Source organism: Pelodiscus sinensis, chromosome 30 (genome assembly GCF_052426305.1).
Source record: "Pelodiscus sinensis isolate ZL-2025 chromosome 30, ASM5242630v1, whole genome shotgun sequence".
Taxonomy (NCBI): Eukaryota; Metazoa; Chordata; order Testudines; family Trionychidae; genus Pelodiscus; species Pelodiscus sinensis.
Window position 1 is genome coordinate 14,084,584 of NC_143081.1, and position 14,532 is coordinate 14,099,115.

Sequence of the window (14,532 nt, forward strand, 5' to 3'; positions counted from 1 at the left end):
GAGTCGATGGTGTACAGGAGTTGGGGGCTACCTCTACATTACTAAGGGTGCTGAAAATGCCACAGGTGTGAGGGGTGCAGCTAAACCCACTAAGCTCCCAATGCAGACAGCGCTAGATGGACAGGAGCAACCACTTTTCAGGGATGTGGATCATCTAGGCCAACTGGAGAGCCCCTTCTATTGACGTTGGGAGTGTCTTCATGGAAGCACTACAGGGGTTCCACCATGGCAAGGTTTTAAGATTAGAAAAAAACCCCTGATTTCCCTGGAGTGATTCCTGTGGGACAAAGAGGTGGGGAACTGAAGGCAGCTTAACCTACAACCTCTTCACCGGGCATTCTCACAACTTGAATGCCCACCTGCGGGGGTGGAAGTCTGTTCGTACAACCATAAATGATCACATTCTGCCACCCAGGGCAGCTTGCGGCACTGTTGGGTGTATGAAAGCTCGTTGGCCAAATCCAGATCCCATGGCCGTGGCTGGCGAACTCCCAATTATTCTGGTTATTCCAACCCTAATTGCAATTCCCATCACTTCTCCGGTCGGTCGGAGTTTCCGCCTCATGTCCGCACACAATTCAAAGGGGGGGGGTGACCATCCTATGTGACATCTGCAGGAGAAACCTTCCTGCCCCACCTCCCTGGGCCAGGGCGGCCCATCCTGCCTGCTCCTGACGGGGCTGAGGTTACAGAAGTGGGGAGCACTAGGCTGTGGGCTGGGGACTTCAGAGTTCCAGGGTCTCCCCAGAGATCCCATGTCCTCACTGACACATGTGCTGGGCAAGGGGTCCAGGTACTACCCCAATGCCAGCTGAGCTTATGGTCCCTGCCCCTGGACTGTTCCCCCCCAACTTCCTGCCCTGTGCCCTGCCTGGGCCTGCCCCCTTGTCCCCAAAGTGTTATCCGTGGCGGGGAGGGAGCTGTGTCTTTCTCCTCGGCCGCCAGAGGGGAAAAGGGGATTTCTCTCGGTGAACCATCACATTGCACTGGGTGGAGGAGGGGGGTCTAAGAAGCTGACCCATTCTGCCTTCTCCCTTCCTACCCAGGCTCAGCTGCCAAATGTGGGGGCAGAAGGGTTGGAAGCGGCAGGGGGGAAACAGAGCCACGGCCTAAAAGAATTTGAAATCTGGAGGAGGGGTACAATGCCCTAATACACACGCATTGCCCCTTGCTAGTGAAGCCACAACACATCATCGAATCCCAGGGCGGGAAGAGATCTCAGGAGACATCAAGTCCAGCCCCCTGCCCAAGGCAGGACCAACCCAACTCAATCATCCCAGCCAGGGCTTGGTCAAGCCGAGACTTCAACACCTCTAGGGATGGAGATTCCACCACCTCCCTAGGGAACCCAGCTCAGTGTTTCACCACCCTCGTGGGGAAATAGTTTTTCCTAATATCCAACCTAGACCTCCCCCACTGCAGCTTGAGACCATTGCTCCTCGTTCTGACATTTGCCCCCACTGAGACCAAGAGGACGTTGGGGGCTACTATCAAATCTCCCCTCACTCTTCTCTTCTGCAGATTAAACAAGCCCAAATCCCTCAGCCTCTCCTCGTAAGCCGTGTGCTCCATCCCCCTCTTCATTTTCATCATCCTCCACTGGACCCTTTCCAATGCGTCCACATCCTTTGAGTGAGGGGAGCCCAGAACTGGATGCAATACTCCTGATGTGGCCTCATCAGAGCCAAATAAAGGGGACTAATCACTTCTCTAGATCTGCTGGCAAGGCTCCTCCTAATGCACCCTAATATGTCATTAGCATTCTTGGCTACAAGGGCGCCCTGTTGACTCATCTCCATCCTCTCATCCACTGCAATCCCCAAGGCCTTTTCTGACGAACTGCTGCTTAGCCTGATCACACCCTGAGCAGGCTGCTCACCCCCCCACTCCAGAGACCAAATCCCTGGGACCCAGCCAGCAGATATCACCCCCGGCTCCCGCCAGATGCCTTCGTAGCAGAGGCGCAGGGAGGGCATGGAGTTCTCACAGCCAGGTAAGTTCCACACGCGGCTTCCTTCTCGCTTCCATCTCTCCACTCCCGCTGCACTGTTCTGCCCCCACCCCGCCCTGCATCCAGCACCACCTCAGCCGGGCAGGAACGTCCGCTGCCAATTGGCAGGAGCACAGCAAACAGGGGAGGTTTAGCAGCAGCCTCCTAGCAGGAGGGACTTTGAAAACAGAGGTGGACCTATGTCTGAGTGAGATTGTCTGGGAGGGAACCAGGCTCCGCATCCCGGGGACGCCCTGGGCCAACTATCAGGACACTCTTATTTTGCTCTCAAAGATGCTGATTGCAAGTTAATTTAAACCCGTTCCTGACTGATTTAAAACAAACTGGAACAACCTGGTTCAAACAATATGAGACTGTCTAGACAGCCTTTTGCCCTCCTTTGACTAATGCCCTTCATCATTTTAATTACGGTGGGAATGACTTTTTATTCACTGAATTGAATATAGACATCGGCAGCTAACACAGCTATTCATGTATTCGAGTGAAACATAGGAATTCATAGAATCATAGAGCTGGAAGAGACCTCAGGAGTCAAGGCAGGACCAACCCCAATTCAATCATCACAGCCAGGGCTTTGTCAAGCTGAGACTTAAACACCTCTAGGGATGGAGATTCCACTCCCTCCCTAGGGAACCCATCCCAGTGCTTCCCCACCCTTGTAGGGAAATAATTTTTCCTAATATCCAACCTGGACCTCTCCCACTGTAGCTTGAGTCCATTGCTCCTTGTTCTGCCATCCATCACTAGTGTGAACAGCCTCTCTCCATCCTCTTTGGAACCTCCCTTCAGGAAGCTGCTCTCAAATCCCCTCTCACTCTTCTCTTCTGCAGACTAAACAAACCCAAATCCCTCAGTCTCTCCTCATAGGTCATGTGCTCCAGCCCCCGAATCATTTTGGTTGCCTTTTGCTGGACCCTCTCCAATGTGTCCACATCCTTTCTATAGTGGGGGGCCCAGAATTGGACACAATATTCCAGATGTGGCCTCACCGGAGCTGAATAAAGGGGAATAATCCCTTCTCTGGATCTGCTGGCAATGCTTCTCCTAATGCATCCCAGCATGCCCTTAGCCTTCTTGGTAATTGATACCTTAATAAGTTGTTTATTTTAATCAGAAATAAGAATATGTGGTGATTACATATAAATGAAATATATAACTTATTATAATCTGTCATTCTAAACCTCGCTCATTATCTGGGGTTTCTGTTAATAAACAGTGTAATGATCAATTAACTCTAGTCATTAATTTCACAGATATTTCACATTCATTTCACAGAGAAAAATCATTCCAGATTTTAATCATATTGAGACACGAATAATTTTTTTTCTTCGGCAGAGCTGTGAGAGTTAATCCATGATAGATGTTGTCTTTGGATCTCCCCAGACTCAAGGTAAGGAATTAAAAAAAATCCCCTTGATTCCATTCTGAGTCACTGATTAGGCAGGACAAACATTTTCCCAAGGTGCTGAACGAGATATGGGGTAAGGGCAGTATCTTTTATTTGAGCAAAGGGATTTAGAGCCAGAATTTAAAGGGATTTAGCCACCTAAAGATGCAGTCCTAGCCCACTGAATTTCACATTAGTCTTGAAGTTTAGAAAAGAGTGAATTTGCAAATTCTCTGATGAAACTAAGCTGGGGGGAGAGGTAGAGATGCTGGAGGGCAAGGACAGGATCCAGAGAGACCTAGTCAAATTGGAGGATTGGATGAAAAGAAATCTGATAAGGTTCAATAAGGCCAAGTTCAGAGTCCTACCCTTGGGAGGGAAGAATCCCAAACATTGTTACAGCATGGGGGCCGACTGGCTAAGCAGCAGTTCGGCAGAAAAGGACCTGGGGTTACAGTGGAAGAGAAGCTGGATATGAGTCAACAGGGCGCCCTTGTAGCCAGGAGGCTAATGGCATGTTAGGGTGCATTAGGAGGAGCATTGCCAGCAGATCCAGAGAAGTGATTATTCCCCTTTATTCGGCTCTGGTGAGGCCACATCTGGAGTATTGTGTCCAGTTTTCTGGTTCCCCTCGTTACAGAAAGAATGTGGACACATAGGAGAGGGTCCAGCAGAGGGCAACCGAACTGATTAGGGGCCGGAGAACATGACCTTTGACGAGAGGCTGAGGGATTTGGATTTGTTTAGTCTGCAGAAGAGAAGAGTGAGGGGGGATTTGAGAGCAGCCTTCAACTCCCTACAGGGGGGTTCCAAAGAGGCTGGAGAGAGGCTGTTCTCAGTGTGGGCAGATGAAAGAACAAGGAGCAATGGGCTCAAGTTGCAGTGGGGGAAGTCTAGGTTGGGTATGAGGAAAAACTATGGAGGATGGGGAAGCAGTGGGATGGATTCTCTAGGCAGGGGTGGAATCTCCATCCCTAGAGGTGTTTATGTCCCAGATTGACCAAGCCCTGGCAGGGTTGATTGAGTTGGGGTTGGTCCTGCCTTGGGCAGGGGGCTGGACACGATCACTCCTAAGGTCTCTTGCAGCCATCGGGCTCTATGACATCTGCTCTGCTTGCTTCTTGGAGTGTCCGCGGCTGATCCTAGACACGTCCAGAGAAACTTTTCTAGCTGAGGAAGGAGGAGAACGAGTGTGTTGCCCAGGCAGGACACTGTGAATGCGTTGGTGCAGGTTTTGTACGCAGCCCGGCAGGTTTCGCACAAATGCCCAGTGTCAGTGTCTGATCCAAGAGGTGTCTGAGGTGTTTTGAGAGAGAGTCTCTTCCTGTGACTTCATGAGAGTGTGTCTATTGCCTGACTACGCCTCTCCCACAGTGATCTGGGGAGAACTCGGAGTCCCTTGGATTGTTTCTTTTCAGTTCCGGCCTCCCCCAATGAATCCGGCCAACGGCACCTTCCCGGTGACCAAGTTCCTCCTGCTGGGTTTCTCCTCCCTAGGCTGGCAGAGCCGCACCCTCCTCTGCGCCCTGCTCTCCTCCATCTACTCTGGGACAATGGCCGGCAACCTGTGCATCGTGTGGGCCGTGCTGCATGACCCTCGGCTCCAGCGCCTGCCCATGTACATCCTGCTGGGGAACTTCTCCTGGCTGGAGACCTGCTACGTTACTGCCACTGCACCCCGGATGCTCTGCGACCTGCTGTCCCCCAGCCTCCCCATCTCCTTTCACGCCTGCTTCCTGCAGTTCTACTTCTTCTTCTCCATGGGGTCCACCGAGTGCCTCCTCCTCGCGGCCATGGCCCTGGACCGGTACCTGGCCATCTGCGAGCCCCTGCGCTACCCCATCCTCATGTCCCCCCGCCGATGCTGGATGCTGGCGGCCTCCTGCTGGCTTGCCGGCTTCCTGTGGTTCATAGTGCCCATCGTCCTCATCTCTCGGCTCCCCTTCTGCAGCCCCTACACCCTGGACCATTTTCTCTGTGACCCGGGTCCCTTGTTGGCGGCCTCCTGCTCCCCCGCACCCCAGACTGAAGAGTTCTTCTACACCGTGAGTTCCCTCATCATCCTCGCCACCTTCCTCTTCACCCTGGCCTCCTACGGGCTCATCGTCAGGGCCGTGCTGAGGCTGCCCGCAGGGGCCGGGCGGCACAAGGCCTTCTCCACCTGCACCTCCCACCTGGCCGTTGTGGGCTTGTTCTACGGCTCCGTCATGGTCAACTACGTCAACCCGGCGGCCTCGGGGGGCAGCGGGAAGGTGGTGACGCTGTTCTACACGGTGGCGACCCCGCTGCTCAACCCCCTGATCTACAGCCTGAGGAACAAGGAGATGAAGGGGGCTCTGAGGAGGACTCTAGTGGGGAAGCTGCGGGGGATTCTGCTCTGGCATCAGCCTGCAGGGCCTGGCTAGCCAGGAGGCTGGGGAATGGGATCTGGGTCTTTTCCTTCTGTGGGTGATAGCGCCAGGCCCACAAGGAGAACACACAGAGCATTTAGCAGGAGCGCCTGGGGGGCATTTGTACTATAATGAATGGCTATAAGACGACCAAACTGCAGAGAGGAGCCGGTTGTGGGTGTTCCCTCTAAGCCATGCACTCGTGTGGCCGTTCAGAAGAGATTCTGATGCCACCCAGCTGATTAGCAGAGTGCCCATAGCTAGTTCTTTTCCTACTTCTGGTGCACATTTGCACATGCATTGGTGTAAGTAAAAATGTATTCCACACACGGAAGAAAAAAGTCCACTCCTGGATGGAAAAGTCTATGGGGAGCATGGGTTTGGTTGTGTCCTTGCTGGAAGAAATGAATCCTACTGTGCGCGCGCTCATGCAAACCCGCTGAGGGTAGGAGAGCAAACCAAGTGTGTGTGCATCGTGAGGGGCATCTCATGCCTCACGATTATCTGGGGGTATCTCACCGTCGGTCCCTACTGTTCTCAGCCTGTGGTACACAGTAATTTAGCCTCCGGAGGGCTGTCCCGCTTTGATCTAATTCAGTGATGGGCAAATACTGGCCCACAGGCTGCATCCAGTCTGCCAGGGTTAGCTCCTGGATGTTCCTCTCACCGCTCTATTCATCTGTGTCTCCTCAAATACTGGGATCACTGCTCCCCTTGGCCATGGATCGCTGTTCTTCATGCAGCACCCAGTCTATGTCCATGAGCACTGCAGCTGTTTTCCATTGCTACTATGTAAAGTTTTTGCTTATCCCTTCTTCCTGCCAGACAACAGTCACTTAAATAAATGTCAGTACACCTGGCTTTGTTAATAGTTATTTTGATTATGCTGATACATGGCTAGGGTGCCAGTGTGTCTTTGTCTCAGAAAATCTGATTTGTGCCTGCTTTTCTAAACTTGGAACATGTTATAACACTGTCATATAGGAGAATCCTACAACCTTATGCACATTAACACACACATTTGACCATGACAATAATGCTCAGCAGATTATGAGTTTTCAAATTGGACCTTTCAAGGCATGCTTTATAAAAAATTTATCATAGTCTTGTAAAAGTGGTGAATATTATGGTATAGATAGTCACTCAAGGATACTAAATTGAATTATATCATGGTCACTATTATTAAGCAATTCACCTACATTCTCTACTTGAGTCAGATCCTGAGAGCCATGTAGGACTACACCAAGAATTGCTTCTCCCCTTGTGGGTACGTATCCCTCTGTCCTTGTGAATATCTGGCACCTCCAAGAAGCAGTCATTGAAGATGTCGCCGCATCCTGTCCTGCGGTGACATGTACCCAGTCAGTATGGGGTAGTTGGAATGTACCATTATGATTGGAATGGTCACAGCTCTGAACTATGGGTGAATGTAAGACTCTCTGTATGACCCAGACCTAGACACCAAACTTCCTTTGAGGGGCAGACCTGTTTCCCTAGCATTTCCTTTTGGCCAAATTCACTGGCTCCCTGTTCAGCCTGGTTCTGCGAATCCCCTTCTTGGATACATATCAGTCATTTCCTCTATAAATTGAAAAGTACCAGTCTCCTTATATAGATTTGTTACCCTTCGTTGTATCTTTTCTCTGTATCTCAGCACAGTCATCATTATTATGAAGATACGTTTGCTCCACTTTGGTCCCTCGGGGACATGATCACTTATCTAAACTTCTCAGTAACAAGGACCCAAAGGATAGGTAATAATGGTGCTCTGGATTTTTCAAAAGAGTAAGAGAAGTAATCACCCTCATTCCATTCATAGACAATTCCTACACACCTGGCTCTCACAAGCTCGTTTGAAAGCTAAGCCATAATTATTGTGACATTAACTGTCCATAATAAAGTTCTGGAAACAGAAATTTGAGAACCAACTGCTTGCCAGGTTTTCAATGCTTTGACGATGGGTGATCTGGCACAATGGTCCATTGGGATTCGATGACAATAGCACAATATCATTTTCTTCTTCACATCTGGCACTGAGGGTACGTCTAGACTACAGGCTTTTGTCGACAGAGGCTTTGTCAATAGATATCGTCGACAAAGCTTCTGTCGTCAAAGAGCGTCTATACCACAGCCACTTCTGTCGACAAAGCAAGCCGCTTTGTCGACATGAGAGTGTAGCTGCAAAGGACAGTGTAGATGCAATAACGCCTTCTGTCGACAGAATTCTGTCAACAAAAGGTGTTATTCCTTGTAGAATGAGGTTTACTACCATGGGCAAAACTGTCGAGTTCTGTTGACGTTATGTCAACAGAACTTGGTGGTAGTGTAGACGCAGATATAGTTTTGTCGACAAAAGTCCACTTTTGTCAACAAAACCCTGTAGTCTAGACACACCCTGATTGTTTCTTTCACAGTGTCAGGAATGGGAAAGTCAAGAACTGGATGAACCATAGAGAATTCATAGAGCTAGTTGGGAAAGTTTCTGTGGAATATGCATTTTTCCCAAAATTGATTTTTTTTTTTTGCCAACAGCTTCAGATATGCTTCTTTATTTTTCTCTTTTCCATTGGAAAAATGGAAAACAAAATATGTGTTTAAATGCAAATCCAAATGTGAAGATTTGCTGAAGCATGCGAAGATGCTTTGTGTGCACCTGTCATAAATGGACTTGGCTTTAACGTGAACTGCCTCTGAAGCTACGCAACATGGCAAAGCGGAAATCAATCAGGCTTTGTTAAGAGTGAGAATAATTAACCACCAATTTAACAAAGACTATGCTGGATTTTCTACTGCTGGCAGCTTGAAGTCAAGATCAGACATATTTTATTTATTAGATATATGCTCCACTTCTCAAATTATTTTTAGGACCCTCCATGTCTTGGGTTATACAGGAAGGCAGGAGAGATACTTGCATCAGTCCCATCTGGCCATGGATTGTATTTCCCTACTGTGCCACTTCCCAATGAGAGTTCAGTTCTGGTGTCTATTCTCCCTTACATACCATGATCGTTGGTCCAACTACGTCACCATTGGTACTCTCCAGTCGTCTGGCAAGGGAGCCGGTCAATAAGAAAGGGATGAGACATTGCACAGCAATACATTTCGTAGGCTAGCTGTGGAATTTCCATCAATATAAAGGATGGTCTAGATCAGGGATGGGCAAATACCGGCCTGTGGGCTAGATCTGGTCTGCCAGGGTTAGTCCTTGGTGGGATCTTCTGAGGTCCCTTGCAGCCCTACCCTTTTTTAAATAAAAAGTATAAGTCCCATAAGACAATCAAGAAGCAGATGCTATTTGTATTGAATTGATGCAAAACAAAGCATTTCCTTTCAGGTCAACAAATCAAAACTCAGTGATTCATTTCAGTAACAGTTGCAAATCAAAATTTGTGGGATTTTTTTTGGTCCATCTGCCCTCCCTCATGAAACAAATTGCTATCAACTACCAGAAGAGGGTTCCATAGAGGATGGAGAGAGGCTGTTCTCAGTGGTGACAGATGACAGAAAGAGGTCTCAAGTTGCAGTGAGGTCTAAATTGGAGATTAGGAAAAACTATTTCCCTACGTGAGTGGGGAAGCACTGGAATGTGTTATCTAAAATGGTAGAATCTGCATCCCTAGAAGTTTTTAAGTCCTACCTTGACAAAGCCCTGGCTGGGATGATTGAGCTGAAGTTGGTCCTGCTTTGGGCAGGAGGTTGGACCTGATGACCTCCTGAGGTCTCTTCTCAACCTAGAATTCTATGATTCTATGAAAATATCAGAATTTCCCTATGTAGTGGAGAGAGAGCTTGGTTGAGACACATTGATAAGGATTGTGTTTGAAATGGACATACAGCCACTCTCACTACCATATAACACAATACAGCAAATTTCAGGTATGTCGTCTTCTCCTAAAATGCACGTGTCAGTCACCAGTTGAAATGATTAGGTCAAATGATGTCACCTGTTTAATCCCAAATCCACGCTGATGTTAAATTCATGGTGCAGAATAGACATTAGTGATCAGGGGTTTAACCAAGGATTAATCATGCCTAGGTCCAGTCCTTTACTCTGTCGTAGACTCCTTGGGTATTTCTAGACTACAGGGTTTTGTCAACAAAAGTGGACTTTTGTCAACAAAGCTATACCTGCGTCTACACTGCGGCTGAATTCTGTCGACATAATGTTGACAGAACTGGGTGGTTTTGTTGACGGCAATAAACCTCATTCTATGAGGAATAATGCCTTTTGTTGACAGAGTTCTGTCGACAGAAGGCGTTATAGCATCTACACTGTCCTTTGCATCTATACTCTCATGTCGACAAAGCGGCTTGCTTTGTTGACAGAACTGGCTGTGGTCTAGATACTCTTTGATGACAGAAGCTTTGTCGACAGTATCTGTTGACGAAACTTCTGTCGACAAAATCCTGTCATCTAGATGTACCCCTTGTGTGACCTTGGAACTATAAAAAGTTCAGAAAAAGGGGCAACAGAAATGATTAGGGGTATAGAAGAGACTGGGACTTTTCTGCTTAGAAAAGAGGAGACTAACAAGAGGGAGGCTATGGTAGAGGTCTATACATTTTTAACCACTGTGGAGAAAGTAAATAAAGAAGAGTTATTTATTACTTCCCATAACACAAGAATTAGGGGTCACCAACATAAATGAATAGGTGGCAAGTTTAAAACAAACAGAAAGGAAATATTTCTTCATGCAGTGCACAGTCAACCTGTGGAACTCCTTGCCAGAGGATGTTGTGAAGTCCAAGGCTGTAACAGGGTTCAAACAAGAACTAGATAAATTCATGAAGGTTAGGTCCATCAATGGCTATTAGACAAACAAGTTGGGCAGGAAAAGTGTCCCTAGTCTTTGTTTGTCAGAAGCAGGGAATGGGTGACAGGGGAGGGATCACTTGATGATTCCCAGTTCTGTTCACTCCTTCTGGGACACCTGGCACTGGCCACGGTCAGAAGATACTGGACTGGATGGACCTTTGGTCTGACCCAGTATGGCCATTCTTTTGCTCTTATGACCTTGGCCAGTCACCTAGAGCTCGATTTTAAAGCCATTAGGTGCATAAAGAAAATTAAAATCAATCAGAATTAGGTGTCCAGGTGTGTTTGAAAAGTCCCTTTAGGTCCTGGAATACCTCTAAAAATATCTGGTTGTGAGCGATATGGGGGCAACTCCAATTGGATTTCCATGGGATATAGCACCCAACCCGCTTGGGTGTTTTTGAAAATCACACCATGCTCCTCTTGTCCTAGGTAAAAACAACAACAAAGCTTTTAAAATGCTGGTCCCATCTCTCTTGTTGATTCACTTTCCCATCTGCAGAATGGGGACAATGCCACATCCTTACGAGTATAGGGTGGAGAGAGGAAAAATACACCTGGTGGTGGGGTGTTGAAATACTATTGCAAAGAGCGGTGCATGAATAGAGGAATGCCCACAGTTCTTTGGAGGCTTATGTGAAGTGAAATTGTTCTATCTTCGTTCAGAAGAAGTGTCCATAGGTGGAAAAAATCCATATTGGTATTGAACTAGACTAATTTGGTTTTCATGAGAGATTGTTCCTATTTGTTTGCTTCATGGCAACAAAAGAAATGGGAAATTCTAATTAGAATGGTCAGTGAATCAGTGTCACGTCCTTTCTTCTTCATGCTTAGGAGAAAATATCATACACTAGACTAGAAGATTTACCCGGTATTTCTCGGGCCCATCAGGGAAAGAGGCTGGTGGTATGAAGGGTGCAGGAGTCATGATGAGGACTTGTTGTGTGGGGGAGAGGTTCGGGGAAGGAGGCTGAGGGGGTGGGAAGTGCAGGATTCAGGGCTGGAGGGACACCTTGTTTTGGGGTGCACAACCAAACCTTGACCATGCTTTAAGTTAGGAGAAGATGAACCTGTATACCAAATTCGGTGGTCCTGACTCTTACCATTTAGGAGGTATTCTTGAACAAACGGACTCACAGATGAACGGACAGACAGACAGATGCCCATTTCTAAAATATGCAGTAAAAACAAGAGAAACATAGTTTGTTCGTGAAACGTTTGAAGATGCTGAGGGCACATGATAATGAAACAACCCAATAAAACAAAAAACGAGACAACTCCCCACCCCCACAAAAAAAAAAATCAACATTCAAGTCAGTTAAATGACCCCAGCAAAGGTTCAGAGTGTTAACTTGGGAATGTGTAAACATTCAACATTTGGGTAAACTTTATATAAGGATTCCATTCTTCATCTATAGAGGGGTATGTAAGAGGATAGCTAGCTAGGTAATCACCAAAGACTTTTGTTCCCCCCGTATTCCAGTTGTGCACAAGAATGTGGAAGTGGAGGTAGTTGTAAGTTATACTCACTTTTATGCACCCCAGTTTGGTACAAAGGCACCTTAGTGTGAACCAGAATAAGGCCTCCAGCCTCTTGTGCATTGCCTCTGGATTATTTTCTTCAACGCATTCCTGAAGTCCTTGTTCCTCAGGCTGTAGATGATGGGATTCAGGAGGGGTGTGACGATGGTGTAGAACACAGAGACAATCTTGTTGAGCTCCGAGGATAGGCCCGAGGAGGGATGGACATACATGGAGATCATGGTGCCGTAGTAGATAACCACCACCGCGAGGTGGGAACCGCAAGTGGAGAAGGTCTTCCTCTTCCCCGTGGAGGAGGGGATCTTCAGGATGGCGAGAACAATGAAGAGGTACGACACGAGGGTCAGCAGCAGGCAACTGACGAGGACCAGGAGGGAGAGGACGAATATGAGGAGCTCGGTCATGGTGGTGTCGGAGCAGGAGAGCTGGAGCAAGGGGGGGATATCACAGAAGAAGTGTCGAATCTGGTTGGAGGCACAGAAATGGAGCCGGGAGATGAGCAAGCAGGGCAAGAGCCCGGTGAAGATGCCCGTCACCCAGGAGCCTGCAGCCAGACGGACGCAAGAGGTATCGCTCATGACCGCGGTGTAGTGCAATGGGTCGCACACGGCGAGGTACCTGTCGTAGGCCATCACCGCCAGAAGGAAGCACTCAGTGGCCCCCAGGAAGACAAAGCAGTAGAGCTGCACCATGCATCCGGCAAATGAGATGGCCTTCCGCTCTGCCAGCAGGTTGGCCAGCATCTTGGGCATGATGGTGCTGGTGTATCAGATCTCCAGGAAGGAGAGGTTCTGGAGGAAGGAGTACATGGGTGAGTGGAGCCGGGGCTCCTGCCACACCACGGAGATGATGGCAACATTCCCCATGAGGGAAAGGATGTAGATGAGCAGGAGCACAAGGAAGAGCAGGGTCTGCCAGCCGGGAAGGCTATGAAATCCCAGCAGCCGGAACTCCACCACTAGGGTGCCGTTGATCATCTCCGTAAGAGAGCTTGAATTTGCCTGCAGATGATAGAATCACCATGGATGGTATCCAGCACCACCACCACCACCTAAGAGAACAATATCAGCTTCTCCACGGTCTTTCTTTCTTTCTTTCTTTCTTTCTTTCTTTCTTTCTTTCTTTCTTTCTTTCTTTCTTTCTTTCTTTCTTTCTTTCTTTCTTTCACCACTCCATCCATTTAACTTATCATCTTTGCTGCAAAGTCACCGTTAAATCAGATGAATTACTCTCTAGCCTGTGAACACATAGCTGTACAAATCTCCACGCACACGAGTAGTTGGTGTCCCATGCATTAACAGACACACTACGTCTTTCATGCACACAAACGCGGGTATAGGAAATTGCACGTATAAATACACCTCGTGCATCTTACATCCATGTGCACATATTCACACAAAATTTCAGTCATACATACATATTCATAAAGCACATATTCATCCTCACAGCACCATTCACACACACACACACACACGCGCGCGCGCGCACACACACACACACACACACACACACACACACACACACACACCTAAATTTGCACCGTGACACACAGACACACAGTCGTAAGTGCTCTGCAAAATTCATTGTAGGATCTCAGAGCTAGGATGGAATTTTTCTGCTTTGGCATAGTCTGAAATAACAAAGGTTCTACACTTGCACAGAAGATGCATAAGACAGAACAGATTCCATCTCCTCTCATAGTTGTGTTGGCTCTATCTATCTGTCTGTCTGTCTGTCTGTCTAGCTAGCTAGTTCTCAGTATATTAGTATGCAAAATCAGCTCATACAATTCTAAATGTAGACATGTATTCAATTGCAAAGTGCATTTTTGAATAAAATTTTCCCCTAATCCTAACCCCATTTTAAACTGCTCATGGATTAAAACTGAGCTCAGACCCAAGTAAAGAACAGATTATCTGGGTAACTTACTTGATTCCCTTTGATCAACACATGAGAAAAGGATCCAAGAATCAACAACCCTGCCACCCCAAAGATTAATCATATTTTAATCTCCGGTGTGAGCCAAACCACCAATGTCCATGTTCCAAATACAACAGGACACAAAGAGTCGTTAGTTTCTTTCCCCCACACTGCTGGTCCGAGTTCAGCTTTCTGGAGGCTGAGACAGTGGAAGAATGGCTCTTAATTGGACTGCACCTTTATTTCAAACCTTGTTTGGCATCTCTGGGATCTGGTCTCTGTAGCATCATGGGAATTCCTGAGCCAGAGGGACACGAAGCAAGACCACAGCTGTTCTGTTTTAATGAGTCATTTAAAGCCTCAAAAAATAATCTAAAGCCAAAAAAAAAAAAAAATCAGAGAAAGGGTGGAAATCTATATGGGCCTGATACAAAGACCCAGATATGTCAACTTCACCTGGTTTTGG

General features: G+C 47.6%; 2 protein-coding genes across 2 annotated transcripts; one reads left to right on the plus strand and one right to left on the minus strand.

Annotated features, from left to right (window-relative positions):
* Positions 1 to 4,819: 4,819 nt before the first annotated feature.
* LOC102444503 (olfactory receptor 11G2-like) lies at positions 4,820 to 5,858 on the plus strand. The gene has a single exon (XM_089774342.1). It carries the CDS (start codon positions 4,832 to 4,834, stop codon positions 5,801 to 5,803), a length of 972 nt encoding a protein of 323 aa, XP_089630468.1. The 5' UTR covers positions 4,820 to 4,831; the 3' UTR covers positions 5,804 to 5,858.
* Positions 5,859 to 12,166: 6,308 nt separating this feature from the next.
* OR11L1 (olfactory receptor family 11 subfamily L member 1) lies at positions 12,167 to 13,123 on the minus strand. Its single transcript, XM_006135708.3, is given in 1 exon segment — positions 12,167 to 13,123. A coding segment is annotated over 1 exon segment (957 nt).
* Between the last annotated feature and the right edge of the window lie 1,409 nt (positions 13,124 to 14,532).